Source organism: Chrysemys picta, chromosome 7 (assembly GCF_011386835.1).
Source record: "Chrysemys picta bellii isolate R12L10 chromosome 7, ASM1138683v2, whole genome shotgun sequence".
Classification (NCBI taxonomy): domain Eukaryota; kingdom Metazoa; phylum Chordata; order Testudines; family Emydidae; genus Chrysemys; species Chrysemys picta.
This window is the reverse complement of record NC_088797.1, coordinates 580,538-602,177: the sequence shown is the minus strand read 5'-3', so window position 1 is coordinate 602,177 and position 21,640 is coordinate 580,538. Positions and strand designations below refer to the sequence as shown.

The window sequence follows — 21,640 nt, the reverse complement described above, 5'->3', positions numbered from 1 at the left end:
GACCCGTTTATAAGCCGAACCCCCCTCTTTGATGCATCACTTTTTTACCAAAAATATTCAGCTTATGAACAAGTATATACAGTATTTCAATTCACCTAATACAAGTACTGTAGTGCAATCTTTTTATCATGAAAGCTGAACTTACAAATGTAGAATTATGTACAAAAAAATAACTGAGTTCAAAAATAAAATAATCTAAAACTTTAGAGCCTATAAGTCCACTCAGTCCTGCTTCTTGTTCAGCCAATCGCACAGACAAAACAAGTTTGGTTACATTTGCAGGAGATAATGCTGCCCGTTTCTTGTTTACAACGTCACCTGAAAGTGAGAACAGGTGTTCGCATGGCACTGTTGTAACCAGCGTCGCAAGATATTTACATGCCAGATGCACTCAAGAGTCATATGTCCCTTCATGCTTCAACCACCATTCCAGAGGACATGCGTCCATGCAGATGACGGGTTCTGCCCGATAACAATCCAAAAGCAGTGTGGACCGACCCATGTTCAGTTTTCATCATCTGCGTCAGATGCCACCAGCAGAAGGTTGATTTTCTTTTTTGGTGGTTCGGGTTCTGTAGTTTCCACGTCAAACTTCTGAAAGCAAGCTCCACACCTTGTCCCGCTCAGATTTTGGAAGGCACTTCTGATTCTTAAACCTTTGGTAGTGCGCTGTAGCTATTTTTAGAAATCTCACATTGGCACCTTCTTTGCATTTTGTCAAATTTTCAGTGACAGTGTTCATAAATCAAATGTGCTGGGTCATCATCCGAGATTGCTATAACATGAAATATATGGCAGAATGCGGGTAAAATAGAACAGGATACATACAATTTTCCCCCAAGGAGTTCAGTCACAAATTTAATTAATGCACTATTTTTTTTAACGAACATCATCAGCATATCCTCCGGAATGGTGGCTGAAGCATGAAGGGGCATACGAATGTTTAGCATATCTGGCATGCAAATACCTTGCAATGACGGCTACAAAAGTGCCACGCGAAAGCCTGTTCTCACTTTCAGGTGACATTATAAATAAGAAGCAGGCAGCAGTATCTCCGGTAAATGGAGGGGGCAAGAGAGCTGATGGCCCATAAAGACCTGCCTCTGCACAGCTCCAGGAAACACTGTTCCGAATGCAGGGAGAAAGGACATTCCTGACGTTCAAGCAAACAGAGACAAATGTGCTTATGCAGCTTTACCTTTCCCTTGTACAGAATGACTGGGCAGACAAATCGTCCTCTACATCTGGCCATTTTACTGCGGTTGATGAGGTCCTGCAGTTTGCTGACCTGCACAGTGCTCTCAAACCTATCAAACAGAGAGAAGAGTCCCCATTATCTCATAGCATCATGGTGGCCACAATCTCAGCACCCACATCCCTTTAGCTGAAAAGCCAGCTATGAAGTCAAGGAGCCGGGGGACTGGCTTGGAATCAGATGGATGTGCTCCCATCACCTAAGTCAATCTCTTGGTGCTGAAAAGCAACTGCCTGGTTTGCTCTTGAAGACACTCACTGCAGCAGTATTAGGGGTGTAGAAAGACTGTTGTCACATGCGACCAGAGCCGCCCAGAGGATTCAGGGGACCTGGGGTCTTTGGCGGCGGGGGTCCTTCCGCTCCGGGTCTTCGGGGCACTTTGGCGGCGGGTCCCGGAGCGAGTGAAGGACCCGCCGCCGAATTGCCGCCGAAGACCCGGAGCGGAAGAAGCTCCGGGTCTTTGGCAGCGGGTCCTTCACTTGATCCGGGTGTGTTCAGCAGCACTGAAGGACCTGCCGAAAACTTTCATGGGGGCCCAGGGTAAATTGCCCCACTTACCCCACCCCCGGGCGGCCCTGCATGCGACACCCCCGGGGGTATATGCAAGGCTGTGAGGCACTTTGCTACCACCTGCCCTGAGTGTGAGACCATCTTGTCTTCATCTGCCAGGGGTTGGGTCTCTGACAACCCCAGGGACAGACAGCACAAACATTCCTTCATTTGTGCTCTGCTGCCCCTCTACAGATTAGCAATAGATACACTCCAAGTCCTCCAAACAGCCCCTGCTCCACCAGACACGCAATTACCAGAACCGCTGTTCTCAAAGGAACAGGCCACAACAGCTTATTAGCCCACCTTACATTACAGCTCCACTTTAAACAAATCTAAGTGGTGTGTGTTTAAAGAAGCAAGTATAAGTTTATTTAGCAAAGAACAGAGATTCATGCAATAGAAAACAAATACAGAAGAACCTCAGAGTTACGAACACCAGAGTTATGAACTGAGCAGTCAACCACACACCTCATTTGGAACCGGAAGTAGATACCAAAAAAAAAAAAAAAAAGCAAATAGATTACAGTACTGTGTTAAACTCTGAGGTTCTTCTGTATTGGAAACAAAAGGTTAATAGACAACAAACTCATACCACACTTTCTATGGTCTAAACCCCATGAGGGGGCAGGGTACCAAAGGTTGCACTCCAGGCCAAGCCTGAACGTTTAGCCCCGTAGTCCAAGCCCCATGAGCCCGAGCGATCTGACCCGCGCCAGCCACAGCCGAGCCACAGGTCTTTTATTTCAGTGTAGACTTATTCATGCTGCTTGGGCCAGCTCTCAGACTGCCCCTCCTCAGGTGACAGGTTTCTCTTCCGACAGATTTGGAACAGGATATCCTACATGTTACACAACTCTACAATTGTTCTCCATACAAACACCTTGCACTAACCATTACAGTCAGCTAGTTCTTAGCTTTGGGCAGAGACCACACACACCTTTCAGTAGGGCATCAAGAAAATGGTCAGACCCAGATGTAATATACCTGCCAGGGCATACCTTGGCATGTTAGGGCAAGTCTGTTTCATATATGGCTACCAGAATAGCCTGCTATATAGAGTGGCTGCAGCAGTATCAGGGTTCACTAGTTTAAGGCACTAGTAAACGATACGCCAATGCCTTGTAAAAAAATCCACTCTATTTTCACACTACTTTTTCTCAAAAGAAAATCCTCAACACCCACCGTTCAGGCTGCATTTATGTACACAGATCAAAAAATAGAGAACTCAGGCCTGAATGCTCACTGGACTTTAATGTTGATTATTTGTGCACGTACATTATAGCGTAATTAGACGTATCAACAGTCTAAAACTGGCTGGAAGTTGGAGTGCTAGGTAATTAGATTAATGAAGCATCTCGAGAAGCATCTCCACTGTCAAGGCTGCATTCAGCTATTCAATTAAAGCAAAACTGAAATCCCAAAAGTTTTAGGCCTGAAGACCACAAGCTAAACCTCTGTCACTTACGCCCACATATCAGTCCAGGGTTTATAAGACTATGAAGCTACTCTTCAGTGGGTTCTGGATGGCTCAAAACGATCCATGGGTAGAGTTTCTGTTCGGTATTTAAAATTTTCATATTCTTCTCATGGACTCCTTTATTTCTGCTCTCCACTTCCAAAGAATCTTGATATGCCGAAGATTTTAAAGAATGAAAAAAAATCCAAGTAGTTGCCATTCTTTAATGGTTTGCATTCACAGCCATCTAGGGGAAGTTAGTAAAATGCCAACATGCAAAGTTGTACGTAGCAGTGGGTAAGCCTGTGTGAACCTTTGTACAGGGAAAGGTTACCAAAAGATGCATCTGCCCAGACGAGGTCCCTGCTTCAATAGATATTAGGAGCTCTGCAAGGCAAGCACCTTTTCATGTACTGCAGAGCGCGTTCCACTACTGCACACCGGAGGGGTACAGAGGGGAGAGCCTGATGGCAGAGAAGACTGTGCCCAATACACAGTTTAATGCCGACCCGATTTAAACCGGACAGTTAATAAAATTCCCAAAGTAAAAGCCTCTGTTACCGGATGGGTTGCAGAAGTAACATATAGCCTTTCTGCACAAGTATGCCACTACAGCATTTTCCATAACAAAAACGTAATCCTTAGAGGCTGGAAGCAATCAGTTAAAGTAACGTCCCTAAAATTCCCACTATCCTTTATGGTTCCTATATCTGGTTGGCAATACTGTCAAATGAAACATCACCTAACACAGTCGGACAGGCAGAGTCCAAGATGTATCATCAGCAGAAAGAACTCAAATGTGAAACTGCGGAACTATTAACTAGGGTTTGTAACCTCTCCTTTAAATCGGCTTCTGTACCCAATGACTGGAAGATAGCTAATGTAACACCAATATTTAAAAAGGGCTCTAGAGGTGATCCCAGCAATTACAGACCGGTAAGTCTAACATCGGTACCGGGCAAATTAGTCGAAACAATAGTAAAGAATAAAATTGTCAGACACATAGAAGAACATAAATTGTTGGGCAAAAGTCAACATGGTTTCTCTAAAGGGAAATCGTGTCTTACTAATCTATTAGAGTTCTCTGAAGGGGTCAACAAACATGTGGACAAGGGGGATCCAGTGGACATAGTGTACTTAGATTTCCAGAAAGCCTTTGACAAGGTCCCTCACCAAAGGCTCTTATGTAAATTAAGTTGTCACGGGATAAAAGGGAAGGTCCTTTCATGGATTGAGAACTGGTTAAAAGACAGGGAACAAAGGGTAGGAATGAATGGTAAATTCTCAGAATGGAGAGGGGTAACTAGTGGTGTTCCCCAAGGATCAGTCCTAGGACCAATCCTATTCAACTTATTCATAAATGATCTGGAGAAAGGGGTAAAAAGTGAGATGGCAAAGTTTGCAGATGATACTAAACTCAAGATAGTTAAGACCAAAGCAGACTGTGAAGAACTTCAAAAAGATCTCACAAAACTAAGTGATTGGGCAACAAAATGGCAAATGAAATTTAATGTGGATAAATGTAAAGTAATGCACATTGGAAAAAATAACCCCAACTATACATACAATATGATGGGGGCTAATTTAGCTACAACAAATCAGGAAAAAGATCATGGATAGTTCTCTGAAGATGTCCACGCAGTGTGCAGAGGCGGTCAAAAAAGCAAACAGGGTGTTAGGAATCATTAAAAAGGGGATAGAGAATAAGACAGAATATATTATTGCTCTTATATAAATCGATGGTATGCCCACATCTTGAATACTGCGTACAGATGTGGTCGCCTCATCAGATATACTGGCACTAAAAAAGGTTCAGAGAAGGGCAACTAAAATGATTAGGGGTTTGGAGAGGGTCTCATGAGGAGAGATTAAAGAGGCTAGGACTTTTCAGCTTGGAAAAGAGGAGACTAAGGGGGGATATGATAGAGGTCTATAAAATCATGAGTGATGTGGAGAAAGTGGATAAGGAAAAGTTATTTACTTATTCCCATAATACAAGAACTAGGGGTCATCAAATGAAATTAAATAGGCAGCAGGTTTAAAACAAATAAAAGGAAGTTCTTCTTCACACAGCGCACAGTCAACTTGTGGAACTCCTTGCCTCAGAAGGTTGTGAAGGCTAGGACTATAACAGCATTTAAAAGAGAACTGGATAAATAATTGGAGGTTAAGTCTGTTAATGGATATTAGCCAGGATAGGTAAGGAATGGTGTCCCTAGCCTCTGTTTGTCAGAGGGTGGAAATGGATTGCAGGAGAGAGATCACTTGATCGTTACCTGTTAGGTTCACTCCCTCTGGGCACCTGGCATTGGCCACTGTCGGTAGACAGGATACTGGGCTAGATGGACCTTTGGTCTGACCCAGTATGGCCGTTCTTATACGTTAAAAGAGTCCATAGCGTGCTTTGTTTAAACTGGATGTGTAATGTGAAAATTCACATAGCCAGGAACTAATTTCACAGACCAAAAAAAAGCTTTGTTCACGCAGAGCTCAGGTGCCCGGTGGTCTCTCATGCCCTTCCAGAACGTCAAGCTCAGCAAAACAAACTTCCAAAAACCAAGAAATACAGAGTTAAGGTAAATGCTTATGCAACCTTAACTCTGCCCCCACTGGAGCTGGCAGTGGCCACTGGCAGTTATCTGCATGCACTCCAGCTGCATTCACTGTGTTAGGTATAGGTATTAGATCGAAGAGCTGGGACTATGATATGAGGTGATCTGGGGGGCAGTATGTGTGTGAATCCCTCTTCCTGACCCCCTCGTGTGGGTGGGGGAGAGAGATGAAAGGAAAGAAGCACATGTGTACCTTGAGAGATCCAGTATGCCTCGTGCACTGTACTATGTAAGTCATGGGCTTGGCAGCAGTTAGGTGGGAGAGGAGCATGGTCTGTGGGTTTCATGAAGGGTAAGTGAAAGTAGTGTTAGATGGCATTGTGCACACAAGGGTGACAGGGCTGTAACAATTAGCAGATATGGTGTACTGTCTGTGGAGTAGGCTGAGTATTTGAGCATAGGACAGGTGAGGTACCTGCTGCTCAGTACAGGGCAGAGGCAGATTCCAAGTATGTGCTCAATTAGGGCAGAGTTAAGGTTGTGTGTCTACATTCACTCTGTATGTCCTGGTTTTCAGAGGTTTGAGATTTGCTCAACTCAATCTTCTGGAAGTGTACAATATAGCATTGGACAACCTTAACTGTATGTTACAATGTTTGTCGCGAGTGAATTTCCTAGGTGGGTGGTTTGTGATTTTTTTTTTCGTGGCGGGGGAGGGGGGACAGAAAGTGTGTTGTGGGTAGAAGTTTGCGGATATTTAGGCAGTTGTAATTCTCTTGGAGGTCTGCAACTGAGACTCTGCTGTGGCCAGTTGATAACACCGAACCCTTGTATATCACTTTTCATCAGTCGCTCCAAAGGATGGAAACATCTCTGTGGTACAGATGAGGAAACTGAGGCAAAGAAATGAAGTGCTTCACCAAAGTCACCCTCCACGCCAGTGGCAGAGCCAGGAACGCAGCCCTGGTTTTCTGAGTCCCAGTCACCCAGTAAGCCACAAAGACGCTAGCTGATTGCTAGGTGCCTGCCTCCCTCAGTGCACTTTGTTCTAATGGAATGGGGAAACCACTGTGCTTCGAAGTGTGGGGAGCATGCAGTTGCTAACAGGGCCAATGGCAGAAATCTCATCTGTGAGTTATGTCCCAAGAACTTGACCGTTTGCTTACAAGGTGGTTACAAGAACTTTAAGCATCTGAGAGAAGACTGGTGTCTCTTCCCCTCTCACCACACCCACACAACATATAACCATCCCCCCACTATTTCCAGATCACCCTCCCTTCCCTAAGTCATTAGAAATTTAGAAGCTAGGTGTGCACAAAACGAAAACCTGTTTTTTCGGAGGTTGTGTCTCAGGAACCACTTGCTCAAATGACCCCAAATTTGGACCTCTAATCCTACCTTGAATTCCCCTGAGGCACACCAAATTTCAAGACAATGCAAATAAGCAAAGGGGTTTTAGAGCCCTTACAAGAATTCTCCTTTAAACAGAGAAGTCTCTTCAATCGTAACAGTTGTAAGCTACTGGCCCTCCTCTATAGCACTGTATGGAATTAACCATCAGCAGCTGCGCTGCTATATCCAGATTCCCAGGACCCTGGTGAGGACGTGCACTGCCGACACAAGGAGCGCAGCGTGGACAGGCAAAAGCAATTCAATTGTTGTGGTTGATGAATGTCAACATAACTTTGGTGGACTTCATTTTGTCATGTAGACTTGCCCTTAGGAGTACTCAATATTTTCCTTTCTAGCCTATCCAATTATGGACACGGCCACCATTTTCAGCGCTCTTATTTCATTCTACAAATGTAAAGCATTTATCTCACTTCTTCCCCACAAGACTAACATGTTACAAAACACACACCTCAATCATGTCCAATCACTATTAAAAAGTTCACCATCAACAGCAGCCTATGTCTGGAGATTATTTAATAGGCTGTAACAGTTGTAATTGAAATTTCATCTATTAACATTCGGTTCTTCCACGTAACTTCCATATTAGCAGACGTCCAAGTCAGGGTGCTTTCCAGAGGTATGACCAATAAGAACTTAGCTCTCCTAGGCCCATCTGTTAGAGGCTCCAACTCCACAGCGTTTAGTCCCACTCATGTAGTTTCTGGGATAACCTCCAGCTTTCCTGACTTTAGGCACAAAGTTGAGGGGAGATGCCACAGCAGGTGACACTGCTCAGAACACCAGTGCCTCTTCACCAACTCTGTCCAATCAAGCACACTTGTTCCTGGAACTGCACCCACACCATCCCGTCCTGTACCTCAAAACAATCGCTCTTGGGCTAAATTAGATGTATAATATGCTGTTGTGGAAGGCCGAGGGCTTGCCTGAACTGGAGATTTTCTGTACTCTAACGTAAGTGCACTAGTGTAGCCCTCCAATCTAGGGGACAGCATTAATGGTGAGTGACTTGCACTAGGGTAGATCACTCTGGTGCAGCTAACCTACAGCCAGAGTTTGCCCCACTCAGCTCCACCAACACAAACATCCCACTGTCGACAAGCTCTCCTCCCTGGGAATCTTCCCCAGATACACACACTGCTGGGAGGCTAGAGAACCAGAACTGCCCTTCCACCTTGCTCCAGGAATTTCTTCAAAGCTTTTCCTGAAGTGCTGTTTGCCTGCTCCGTCTCTCTAAGAAGCAAAGGGGGGGGGGGAGAGAGAGAGAGAGTCTCAACTGCTACGACCCAGCTCCTTGCCCATCCCGCTCCTCCAGTGAGGACAGGGCTGCATTGAAGGGCCAGTGGGAATTCTCCATAGTGTAGTAAAGAGGAGAGGATACAAGTTGATAGGATGGAACTAAGAGAAACAGTCAAATGAAAAAGAGCCCCCTTCAATTACATCACACAATAGCACACAGCTAAAAAGGGACATCTTATAAGTTCTTATATACAAATGCTAGAAGTCTAAATACTAATATGGGTGAATTTGAGTGCCCGATATTAAACGAGGCAACATAGAAACTTGGTGAAATGATGATAATCAGTGGGACATGATAATACCAGGGAACAAAATACGTAGGAATGACAAAGCAGGTTGGACTTGTGGGGGAGTGGCACCATATGTGAAAGAAAGAGTCAAATATAGTAAAAATCTTAAATGAATCAAACTGTACCACAGAATCTCTCTGGATAGAAATCCCATGTTTGAATAATAAGAGTATAGTGGTAGGAATATGCTACCGACCACCTGACCAGGATGGTGCTGGTGACTGTAAAATGGTCAGGGAGATTAGAGGGACTGTACAAACAGAAAACTCAAAATAGAGGGGGATTTCAGCTATCCCCGTGTTGACAGGGTACATGTCACCTCAGGACAGGATGCAGAGATAAACCTTCTAGACACCATTAATGCTGGCTTCTTGGAGCAGCTAGTCCTGGAACCCACAAGAGAAGAGGCAATTCTTGATTTAGTCCTGAGTGGTGCACAGGACCTGGTTCAAGAGGTGAACATAGCTGAACTGCTCAGTAATAGAGACCATCATGTAATTAAATTTAACATCCTTGTGAGTGGGAAAATACCAAAGAAGCACAGTAGCATTTAACTTCAGAAAGGGGAACTACAGTAGAATCTCAGAGTTACAAACTGCCCAGTCAACCACACACCTCTTTTGGAACCAGAAGTACATCATCAGGCAGCAGCAGCAGCAGAGAGACAGACACAGACACACACACACGGCAAATACAATACCATACTGTGGTAAACGTAAACTACTACAAAAATAAAGGGAAAGTAGCATTTTTCTTCTTCATGGTAAAGTTTCAAAGCTGTATTATGTCAATTTTCAGTTGTAAACTTTTGAAAGAATCACCAAAATGTTTTGTTCAGTTACAAACAACCTCCATTCCCGAGGTGTTCGTAACGCTAAGGTTCTGCTGTATGCAAAAATGAGGCAGCTTATTAAATGGAAAGTGGACAAACACAAGAGCAAAATCCCTGCAAGCTACATGGAAACTTTTTTAAAACACCATAATAGAAGCTCAAATTAAATGTATACCCCACATTAAGAAACATAGCAGTAGGACCAAAACAGTGTCACTGTGGCTAAACAACAGAGCAAACAAGGCAGTTAGAGGCAAAAAGGCATCCTTTAAAAATTGGAAATCAAATCCTACTGAGGAAAATAGAAAGGAGCATAAACTCTGGCAAGTCAAGTGTAAATGTATAATTAGGCAGGCCAAAAAAGAACTTGAAGAGCAACTAGCAAAAGACACAATACTAATATAAAAAATTTAAGCTGTCGTGGAATAAGAGGGAAGGTCCTCTCATGGATCAGTAGCTGGTTAAAAGATAGGAAACAAAGGGTAGGAATAAGTGGTCAGTGGAAAGAGGTAAATAGTGGTGTCCCCGAAGGGTCCGTACTGGGATCTGTCCTATTCAACATATTCATCATTGATCTGGAAAAAGGGGTAAATAGTAAGGTGGCAAAGTGTGCAGCTAATACAAAACTACTCAAGATAGTTAAGTCCAAAGCAGACTGCGAAGAGTTACAAAGGGCTCTCACAAAACTAGGTGACTGGACATCAAAATGGCAGATGAAATTCAATGTTGATAAATGCAAAGTAATGCACATTGGAAAACAGAATCCCAACTATCCATATCAAATGATGGGGTCTAAATTAGCTGTGACCAGCTAATTTAATCATTGTGGGTAGTTCTCTGAAAACATCCACTCAATGCGGAGCGGTGTCAAAAAAGCGAACAGAATGTTGGGAATCATTAGGAAAGGGATAGATAATATCATATTGCCTCTATATAAATCCATGGAACGCTCACAGCTTGAATACTGCATGCAGATGTGGTCGCCCCATCTCAAGAAAGCTAGACTGGAATTGGAAAAGGTTCAGAAAAGGGCAACAAAAAGTATTAGCAGTATGGAACAGCTTCCATATGAAGAGAGATTAAAAAGACTGGGACTGTTCAGTTTGGATAAGAGACAACTAAGGGGGGATACAATAAAGGTCTATAAAATCATAAATGGTGTGGAGAAAGTTAATAGGGAAGTGCTATTTACCCCTTATCATAATACAAGAACCAGGGAACACCCAATGAAATTAATAGACAGCAGGTGTAAAACAAACACAAGGCAGTACTTCTTTGCACAGCACATAGTCAACCTGAGGAACTTGTTGCCAGGGGATGTTGTGAAGACCAAAAGCACAACTGGGTACAAAAATGAACTGGATAAGTTCATGGAGGATAGGTTTATCAATGACTATTAGCTAAGATGGTCAGGGTGTCACGGAGTGTGGGGGAGTCCGGTCCCTGCACCCCCCACTTCCTGCGATTCACCATGACTCTCAGCCAGCCAATAAAACAGAAGGTTTATTAGACAACAGGAACACAGTCCCAAGCAGGGCTTATGGGTACAACCAGGACCCCTCAGCCAGGTCCCTCTGGGGTGCAAGGATAGGGTTACCATACTTAAATAAAAAAAGAGGACTCTCCACAGGGTCCTGGCCCTGCCCATTTCCCACCCCAGCCCCGCCCTTTCCCCACCCTAACTCCGCCCCTTCCTCCCTCCCACTCCCAGCCACGCGAAAAGGGCTGCCCGAGCGCTACTGGCTTCACGGTTTGCCGGGCAGCCCCCAGACCCTGCACCCCCGGCCAGCGCTTCCCCAGCGCAGCTAGAGCCCGGGAGGGGAAGCGCCCAGCCGGGGGCGCAGGGTCTGGAGGCTGCCCGGCAAACCGTGAAGCCGGTAGCGCTTGGGCTTCGGGCAGCCCCCTTGCCTCCGGACCCTGCGCCCCCAGCCAGGCACTTCCCCTCCCGGGCTCCGGTGGCGCAGGGTCCGGAGGCATGGGGGCTGCCGAAAGCCGGTAGTGCTCGGGCAGCCCGGCTCTTAAACAGAGCCGAATAGTCGCGGCCGGAGGCTCTGCTCCTCCCCTGACTCTTCGGCTCTGTTTAAGAGCCGAGCTGCCCCAGCGCTACCGGCTTCGGGCAGCCCCCATGCCTCCGGACCCTGCGCCGCTGGAGCCTGGGAGGGGAAGTGCCCGGCCAGCGGCTGGGGTCCGGAGGCAAGGGGGCTGCCTGAAGCCCATAGCGCTCGGGCAGCTCGGCTCTTAAACAGAGCCGAAGAGTCAGGGGAGGAGCAGAGCCGCCGTGGGAGGGGAAGTGCCCGGCCGGCATTTTCCCGGACATGTTCGGCTTTTTGGCAATTCCCCCCGGACGGGGGTTTGAGTGCCGAAAAGCCGGACATGTCCGGGAAAAACCGGACGTATGGTAACCCTATGCAAGGATCTTAGACCCCAGACTTGGGTTCCCTGCCTCTTCCCAGCCAGCCCAAAACTGAAACCAAAAAAACCCCTCCAGCAGGCTCTCTCCCCCTCTCCCTTTGTCGAGTTTCCCGGGAAAAGGTGTCGACTCCCCACCCCCTTCCTGGCTCAGGTACCGTCCCTCACCTAAAGTCATCCCCTGCTCTCCCGTCCCCCATGCAGACAGTTCCAGCAAAACTAAAAGACATTCCCAGGTCAATCCACCCCGCTCCCTACTGCGTCACACAGGGATACAACCCATGCTTGGGTGCCCCTAGCCTCTATTTGCCAGAAGCTGGGAATGGGTGACAGGGGATGGATCACTTGATTGCCCGCTGTATTCATTTCCTCTGAAGCACCTGGCATTGGCCACTGTGGGAAGACTGGATAATGGGCTAGATGGACCATTGGTCTGACCCAGTATGTCTGTTCGTATGTTCTTAGGAGGGGATTCTGTCCAGCAGGGAAAGCGGATGGGGGCTGTCTCTCTCACCGACTCAGCTGCTGAGACCCTGGGCCCTGCCGATCTTGCTCCCCCACAACGCAGCAGCAGCTGCCAACTGGGAGTTCCCCTCCTCTGAGTATGTGTACTGTGTCAGCTAGTGGGGACTCTGAGGTGGAGAGCCAGGTGCGAGGAGATCCAATAACCCCAACAAAATTTGGGTTAAAAAGAATAAAACCCAAACAGTTGCTTTTTTTAAAACCCAGCAATTTTTCAGGGAAATTCAGTCAAACACAGACTTAAATATTCTCTAGTATATTCTCTCTCATTCCTCATGCACCTGAACATTGTTTGCAGCTGCACATTTGAGAGAAGTCAATGAAGATGTCGGCTCAATGATGCCCAAGGTCTGGCCCACACCAAAAACTAGGTCAGCCTTGCTACGTCGCAATGTAGTTAGTTGGACCTAACCCCTGGTGTATACGCAGCACAGCCAACAGAAGGATTCTTCCCTCAACCTCACTACCACTTCCCAGAGAGGTGGCTTATCCACCTCAACAGAAAAATCCCTTCCACCACTGAAGGAAGTGTCTACACTACGCACTACAGTGACAGCTGCTGTAGCTGTGCCACTGTAGTGTAGACATGGCCTAAATTGAGAGTTAATTTAGAACCTTGGAAGCTGTCTGGGTAATTACATTTTTCCCTCCTCTGTGCAACACTCTGCATTTATCAACACTGAAATTTCATTTGCCATTATCAGTGGGATAGCCGTGTTAGTCTGGATCTGTAAAAAGCAACAGAGTCCTGTGGCACCTTGAAGACTAACAGATGTATAGGAGCATAAGCTTTCATGGGTGAATGCCCACTTCGTCGGATGCATGTGCATTCACCCACGAAAGCTTATGCTCCTATACATCTGTTAGTCTTCAAGGTGCCACAGGACTCTTTTGCTATTTGCCGTTATGTTGCCCATTCATCTAGTTTGGTTAGGTCCCTCTGAAGTTCCTCAGTCCTCTCCTGATTTGTCTAACCTAATAACTTATCTGCAAGTTGCTGCCTCACGGCTCACCTCCCTTTTCAGATCATTCATATAATAAACCCCAAACCTAACACAGAACCTTGAGACCTCAACTGTTAAACTTTTGCCAGGAAGTAAAATTGACCTTTATTTTCTTTTCCTAGTTTTTGATCCACGACAGTACTTGATACTTTGCCTCTCCCCCTGTGACTATTTAGTTTCTTCAACAGTCTCTTGTGAGGGGCCTTGTCAAAGCCTTTTTAAAAGTTGAAATAAGTTATGTCAAGCTAGACCACCGTACAATATAAACTTTAAGACATTTGTGTAAGACTTTAGTCCGAAAGTTTCCAACCAAGTACAATAATGTTACTGATGTGGAAAGATTCTGTGTTTTGTTCTTAAACATAAATACATGGAGACAATAGGGTACAACACTAGAGACATGAGCATTCTGGGCACAATCCAGACAAGAATTTAAGCATACGCTTAACTTCAGACATGCAAATAGTGCCACTGAAATCAATGGAGCTACTCACGTGCTTAAGCATGTACTTAATTTTTAAACGCTTTGCTGGATTTGTGTCAGCATGCATCAAGCTCTTTGTTCAGCAAGTGAAATGCTTCCTCCACTGTGTGTTTAACTGCACCACTCAGTGTTAGTCAGGTTTTTCTTTGTTTAGAAAAGAGTAAAAATAAAGGTAAGAGGAGATAATAACTTAACAAAACAAATCTAAGGACAAATAGGTGGCCTGTGTATAAAGTACAAGCACAGACTATCTACAATACTCAGGGAGATGTGTGCAAGGGGGGAGACAGTGGCGCAGATTCTCACCTGCACCAAGACTGACTGAGTACAGGAGAGCACAGTGGGTGGCTGGTTACAGCTCCGTTATCTGGGCCGGGCCTGATATGTTACAGCAATGTAGGGGCTGCTCTGATGGTAGGCAGTTGAATGCACCATGGTCCAGGTCTTAACCCTTCAGTTGGGGTCTGTCAGCTCTGCTATGGGAGCCAACTGTGTGGGTTTAATGGCTGCTGGGGACAGGAGTAGCACGAATTTGGCCCTCTTCTCATAGCTCAGCTTTGAATCACTGAGTGTGGGTGGGTGCATCTATTGTTTGATCAGAGGTGTAAACAGATTTGAGACAAATGTAGATTGTATGTTTACATGTGGAATTAACTGTCAAGAAATCCTAAATCAATCGTTGCAAGACTCTATAGTGGCACAATCTCCATTCTGCCACAGGAGACTATGAAACTAAGAATCAAGTAAAAGTTTTGTGCGTGCATGTACTAAAGTGAATAAAGATTGATTTTTAATATTCTTTTATTTCTACTTATATACAACACCTCACAAAGGGCTGAGTGGACTCCTAAATTTGCAAAGAAAATGTACTGTTTTGTTTTCAAAACAATAAGCTAAAGTTTCAGACCAGAAAGTCAGTAAATCAGGCAAAAGCTAACTTATAACTTTTGCAAAGCACAACCAGTCTATTCTATCCATTCAACAGTGGTCACTTGCCAAACTTTCTATGCAGGCACAGTGCCTCTCAGGAAGCGCTCACATCCAGACTTAATGGAGCTCTCTTGCACATGCCACACACAGGCTATTCAAAAGCTTTATAACTTAAGTCAAAACCAATGGTTTCCAACATATAGTAAGCTGATTCACTAATATGTTGCGAATAAAAGCACGGAGTTTGGGTTGTTATATGTGGCTCATGTGTGTCTAAATTAGCGTCTCCAATCCACGAATCCCAGAAGCCGAACAAGTTTTATCAGCAAATGATTGTCCAAAAACACATTATAAAAGTTTGAGTAATTTTCATGTTTGAAAGTTTTCAGTCATCTGATGAGGCAGCACAAATACCATGGAACTTAAATCACCAGCCATAACAAACCTACTGCACATACGAAGAGAGCAGCTTGCTGACTGCCTGAAAGCAATTCACACTTTGGGACCTCAGAGCCTAACCATGCTCCTTGATGAGATCTGACACGATCTCAGCCCAAAGTACAGTCCAAAGTACAATGAGTTTCTTACTCACACAGTCAGTGGCACAACACAGCTCAGAGCATGCTCGTCCCTTGCCCCTACTCTTTACCTCAGCCTCATCCCCAAAAATAGGGTCAAAAGTCCAGTAACATTTATTGAACACCAAGAGTACATTCATCCCTATACAAATAGGAAGGATGCTGCCGTACCTATACCAGACAGTGTAACCTGAAAAAAATAGCCCACCCATAACTGTTATGCACCTAAAGCTGCCTTGCAACATATTCTGTTTTTCCCATCCAGCAAACTGAAGAAATTTAGCTTATTTCTTCTCTTGCAGAAAAGCCCAAGAGTTTGAGGCAGCAGCTGTTCTGAAAGTACCAGAAAGACGGCAAAGCTCCACAAGATTAGGGACTAGAACAAAGTATCCTAATAGCACTGCCAACTTCACACTAAGGTGCAGAGACAGATCCCAGTTCCATAGGACAAGAATAACCTAGCGGGTGACCTGTCTAGCTAAAAATAGGGAGTTCATGCAGCCAGTAGGCAGTGCAGGCACAACTATAGCTCTGCAAAGAGTGCATTTCCAGTTTTCTCATGCTTCTTAAGAGCCCAGTCATGCAGGGAAGATGAGAAGACTAGCTAGCCCTCTGTGGAAATGCCACCTGTTGGAGCTATTCAACCTGGAACCACGGTTGTGTGTCTTGCAGGTGAGACAGGCCTTGGGCAGTTTTGTATGGCTCTCCTGCAGCCAGCTCTCCTGACAGGAAGGAGGGAGGCGGGGCAGGAGTTACTTACATGTTCCGCTCCCTGTCAGTGCTCTCGTACTCTAGGAAGACGATCTGCCGGGGATAGTGGCCACAAATTTCCCCATTCACATTCTGGATCAGGCTGTAGCAATAGTCCCTGCCAAACAGCTCCAGGCAGCGCTTCTCAATCCTCTCCACCTGCAAGACAGACAAATTGACAGCTCAGGGGCTGTAGCTCAGCACAGGACACCTCTGCAATCCTCCCCACCACAGGCCTTGCCCTAGCCAGGAGAGGGATGGCGGGGCTTGGCCCAGCTGGAGGCGAGGTGTCTTTCAGGGCTCGCCCAGCCAGAAGGGGGAGAGGGTGTCAGGGGCTCTCAGACCAGGGAAGCCGGGGGGGGGGGTCCCCCGCGGGTATGTCTCGGCACAGCCGGGAAAGGAGGGGGGAGGGCTCTCAGGGGCTGAGCAGGAAACGGGACGTGTCTCGGGGCCCGGCTGGGGGGGTCTCTCTCGGGGTGCCGGCACGGGAGGGGAGGGGAGAGCGGGGCCTCCCGCGGGCTCGGGCGGTCTCAGCCCCTCACCTTCGCGCTGCTCCCGGCCCCGCCGCCGCCCCCGTCCTTGGCCCGATACTGCGCCCGAGAGAACTCGAGCAGCAGCTCGGCCAGAGCCCGCTCCCCGGTGCCCGCCTGGGGGCAGCCCCGGGCCCCCGCCATCGCCGCCCGCTCACGGCTCCCGGCCCATCGCGGTCCCGCACTCGGCCACCCGGCTGCTTCCGTTCCCCGCTTCCGGGGCCAGGGCGCGCACCGGAAATTCGCAGTAGGCCCAGCCAATCCGCTGCCGAGAGGGGACACGGAGGCACCCTCCCTTCCGGGCGCGGGCATGACGTCATCACATCGCGCCGCCGCGACTCGAGCACGTCGCTCCAGTCCAGTCGCTCCCGCTATCGCCGCGCACGCGCCCGGCCGGGTCCCCGCGTGGCCTCTGAGCAGCTTCCTCCTGCCCCGCCCCCGCTTGCGCGAGCCCCGCCCCCCCGCGGCTCGGGCGTGGCCGGTTCTCGCCCCGGGGACTGGCTGCACGCAGCGCCGGCCGGGCCCGGGCTGGGGCGGGGGTTGGGGCCGGAGCGGGAGCGGGAGCCGGAGCCGGGGGCCCGGGGCGGGAGCTGGGGCGGGGTTGGAGGTGGAGAGGGGATTGGAGCGGGGTTGGGGCCGGAGCGGGGGCTGGGGTCGGGGCGGGAGCTGGGGGCCGGGGTTGGGGCAGGTCCGCACCCGGGCGCGGCCCCAGTTCCTCCGCGCACAATATTTTAACATTTTGCAACTCTTATTGGTGCACTAAGCGGGCGGCGGCGGCGGCCTGCACTGGGGGGGCGCCCAGGCCCCTGGCTGCAGCGAGGTGGGAGATCGCTGTGCCCCCCCCCCCCCCACACACACACACACGGACTCCGCGGTGAGGCTGCACCCGCCCCTGACACCGCGCAAGGACCCGGCCTGCCCCGAAACACCCCAGGGCCCTGCGCCTCCATGCCAGGTGCACCGGTGTGGGCAGCCAGGCGGGCTCTTAGCGGGGGGATCCACGGGTGGGGGGAGGGTTCTGTGTGGGACAGTCTGGGTGTGGGCGGCTCAGGGGGGGATCTGGGTGCGGGAGGGATCTGGATGCACAGGGGGTTGTTGGGGGGTTCTGGGTGCAATGGTGATGGGACTCTGCAGGGGGGTCCAGGTGAAGGTGGTTGGGGCTCAGTGGGGTGGGTCTGGCTGGGAGGGCTCAGTGGGGTGGGGATCCAGGTGCAGGTGGCTCCTGGGGGGGGGGAGTTCTGGGGGCAGGGAGGTTGGGCGGATGGGGGAGCAGCTCCCTGTACAGGGATCCCTCCCCCTGCAGCTGAGGAGCGATGGATGCAGGAAGCGGGTGGGTGGGGGGAGGGAAGTGGGCAGAGCTTCCTGCAGCCAGGGGAGAAATCTGGGGGTGGGTCTGACACAGCCCCAGATGCCATGCAGGGAAGAGGAAGTCCCACCCTCCCCAGCCCAGCCAGGTCTAGCAGCTGAGCCCAGAGCAGGGTAGGAGCCACCAGCGGGGTCTTCCCCAGTCCCGCTCCCTGCCCCACGGTGATTTACCTCTCTGCTGGCTGCCCTGCGCACCCAAAACATACTGCTGGGGAGGGTCACATGACCGCTCTTGTGGCTTCCTTTTGCTTCCCCATCAGAAAGTCATTTTTCTTCAGGGAAGCAAAGAAAGCTGTGGGGGACATAAATTCTGTGCATGCGCAATGGCACAGAATTCCACCAGGAGTAAGTAGAACTCTGACTGAGCCATCCCCTGAGTGATGTAAGTTACACCCACTTCCGGGGTAGGTCTGTGGAGAGCTGCTCCCATCGAGACCACCTCTCCGACAGGAGCTCTCTCCCCTCAGCATAGAGCATCTTCACCAGACGCAGTGCCGCTACATTGCTGGAGCACTTCTAATGTAGACCAGCCTGGAAAGAAAGTAAGCTCAGGGTGCTGCTGGTTCAGGAGCTGGCAACTGCCAGCATGTACATCTCTGCCTCTGCTGCAGCCCAATTACACAAAGGGACGGGGAGCCTCTTTGTCCTGTGTCAGCGTTGCCTGCCATACTACTTCACCCCCAGGCCAGAGTGGCTGCCCTTGGGAGGCCTCCAGGCTGCTCTCTCCAGCCTTTCCCCACCCTGCAGATCGTCTCATCGCATCATTATGCCTCCATATCAGGGCAGATCTGACATGCCCAGCTGTTCTGTCTCTGGCTTGTCTGAGCTGTGCTGAAATACTCAGATGCTCACAGCAGCTGCCAGGCCTGGCACGGGGTCCTGCAGGAGTCAGATGAACCGTTTTGTCAAGGCCTTTCATGCCTTACTAGGCTTCAGTTTGAGCGAGTGGTTCTGACATGCAGGAGTTTGTCCTAATCTGTGTACTGGCTGCGAGAGCGAGGAGGCAGCAGTGTACAGGAGCAGCCAGGCTGTGACACTCACCTTGTCTACACTCCGGGGTAGCCGTGTTAGTCTGTATCCACAAAAACAACAAGGAGTCTGGATTTAGATTAATCTGTTCGTCTTTAAGGTGCCACCGGACTCCTCGTTCTCGTCTACACTACAACGTTTTGTCAGCAAAAGCTGCCTTTGGGCGACAAAACAGGGAAGGCGTACACACTTCAAAGCTACTTTTGTTGGCAAAATGCTGCTGTTTTGCCGACAAAACAAAACCACCTCGACGAGAGGCATGGAGCTTTTTGCGGCGAAGTTAAAGCGACAAAGCGTCAGTGTAGACACTACTGTTTGTTTTGTCGACAGAACTGGCTTCCACCAGTATCCCACAATGCCTGCTGTGACCGCTCTGCTCACTGGTTTGATCTCTGCTGCCCTGCAGGCATGTACCCCTCCCCTTTGAAAGCTCCCAGGAAGTGTCTGACAGCTGAGGTGCTGCTCCAGTTGCAGGGACCAAAGAACAAATCATTAATGTGGAATCCTCCTGTTCTGCCGTGCACTAGGAACACAGGGGCAGGCAGACTGCTGGTGGTGCGCTGCTTTGACATTTCTCAGCGCTGAGAGCTCACAGAGCTGCTCAGGATGCTGCTTCCGGCAGCTGAGGAGGCTGTGGGAGAACTCGGAGGGAATCCCAGAACCATAGGCAGGCAGAGCGGGCTGCTTTGGGAGAGACGCTGAGCAGAGCCGGGGGTTGACATGGGGTGTGTGTGTGTCTCCCTTCCCCTGCCTCAGGATAAGTCGGTCAGCCTGCTGTCTCCCCTGCCCCAGACACACCGCTCTCCTCTCCCACATGCACATTTCAGTTGAAAAAGCAGCTGACAGTCTAGTAGGATGCCCCTGGAATGATGGGATTGAGAAACCTGCCCCATGTGACGCTGTCCCTGCCCCATGCGGCATTGCAAACCCTTCCCAAAGCACCCTGCGGCCAGTTGCACAGTGAGATCACTACCACAGTGCACTGCTCTCTGTGTCAATGCAAGGCCTGTTAGTGGGGCTGTGCTCTGCCGACACAAGGAGCTAGTGTGGACATGCAACAGCGGTTTTAATTAAAGCGGTATAACTTCTGCTGACAAAACTCTGTAGTGTAGACAAGGCCTGAGAGTGAGACAAGTCAGACATCTGCCAGGGATACAGATGAGCTTAGAACCTCTCTCCATTTACACTTCACAGGGAAGGGGCTCTCCAGGGGGCAGAGCAAAGTCAACTGGCTCCAGAGGGCACAAACACATGCCTGCTGCTGAGCCAGGGATGGGACTTCACAGCCGGACCAGACACCATTCCTGAGCCTGCAGCCATGGGGACCATGATGTTTTCTGCTCCAATGCCCAATGGTGCTGACTGGGGATTGCTTCATGCTGGCTAAGGCTGAGCCCTGGGGAATTCTGCAGCCTCCTCTTTATCACAGCCCAGTTCAGGCACGTTTCAAGTCCTCCCCCGCATTTAACAGGATATCTCTGTGCATGATTCCCTTAACCCCCTCGCCCAACAGTCACTATCGCAGAATATGCACCCCTAGCCACAGCAGGACTCAGACGCCTGACAGCTGAGCTGAGGTGTTTGGGGATCACCTCTGTGAGACCTGAGATTTAGGGGGTGATCTAATGACTGCAGAGGGCACCCTCTCCCACAGACAGAGACACCTCTGGGGCCTGTGTGAATCAGTCACTATAAAGCGCTAATACCCAGCCTTGCTTTGTGCCCTGGCAAGGCCAGAGTGGGATAGGTTCAGCTCAAACTGCAGGGACTAGTGTGTGAAGGTGAAATAAGATGCTTATAAAAAACAACCATTGTTTAGATCCTTTGATTGTTAATTAGTTTGACAAAGAGGTTTCCCGTTGCACAGAAACACGGTACTGAGCGGGTGACCCTGTGTGTGCTGGGGTCTGGCTCCCACAGCTGCGGTGCAGCTCATCGAAGGGGTGCAGGGAGCCATGGTAAATGGGCTGAATAACCAAACCCAGACTGTCCCACAGGGCTGCCGCCTCCCATGGGCTCCCACGTGCCCCCTTGGTGAGCAGCCGTGCAGACGGGCTACCTGGGAACCAGGTCAGTCAAGCAGCAGCCAAGCGTGCCATTACACACAGGCCAATCCCCACCGTCTGTCTCTTCCAGGGCACAGTGGGATCCCTCCCCACAGCCAGGGTGTTCAGGTACCCAGCTGGCTTGCCCGGACACATAGACGGCCCTAACACACCTGCTACCACAACGCACACGGCCTAGGAGGGGGAGGATTTCTTCCAGTCCGAAGTTCTGGGTCTGGAATACAGCGGAGAAGGCTCAGGGACATTGCACTCCACTCCGGTCTGGGGCCTTCTCCCTTGCTCAGCTCTTGCCTGCACTTTCCTCTCCCCTTTCCTCCTCGCTGTCTG

The 21,640-nt window shown here is 49.2% G+C and overlaps 1 protein-coding gene across 4 annotated transcripts in view; it reads right to left on the bottom strand.

Annotated features, from left to right (window-relative positions):
• The window catches only part of MTMR14 (myotubularin related protein 14), a 62,881-nt gene extending 45,656 nt beyond the window's left edge, over positions 1-17,225 (bottom strand). For 3 of the 4 annotated variants that reach the window (XM_042844235.2, XM_005296002.5, XM_008173345.4), the window contains exons 1-3: positions 16,866-17,082; positions 16,334-16,482; positions 1,199-1,307 (exon numbers count right to left, since the gene is read on the bottom strand). In XM_042844235.2, the coding sequence (XP_042700169.2) occupies positions 1,199-1,307; positions 16,334-16,482; positions 16,866-16,997 (390 nt within the window). In that variant the 5' untranslated portion in view covers positions 16,998-17,082. The other variant, XM_042844236.2, reaches the window with a different exon arrangement.
• Between the last annotated feature and the right edge of the window lie 4,415 nt (positions 17,226-21,640).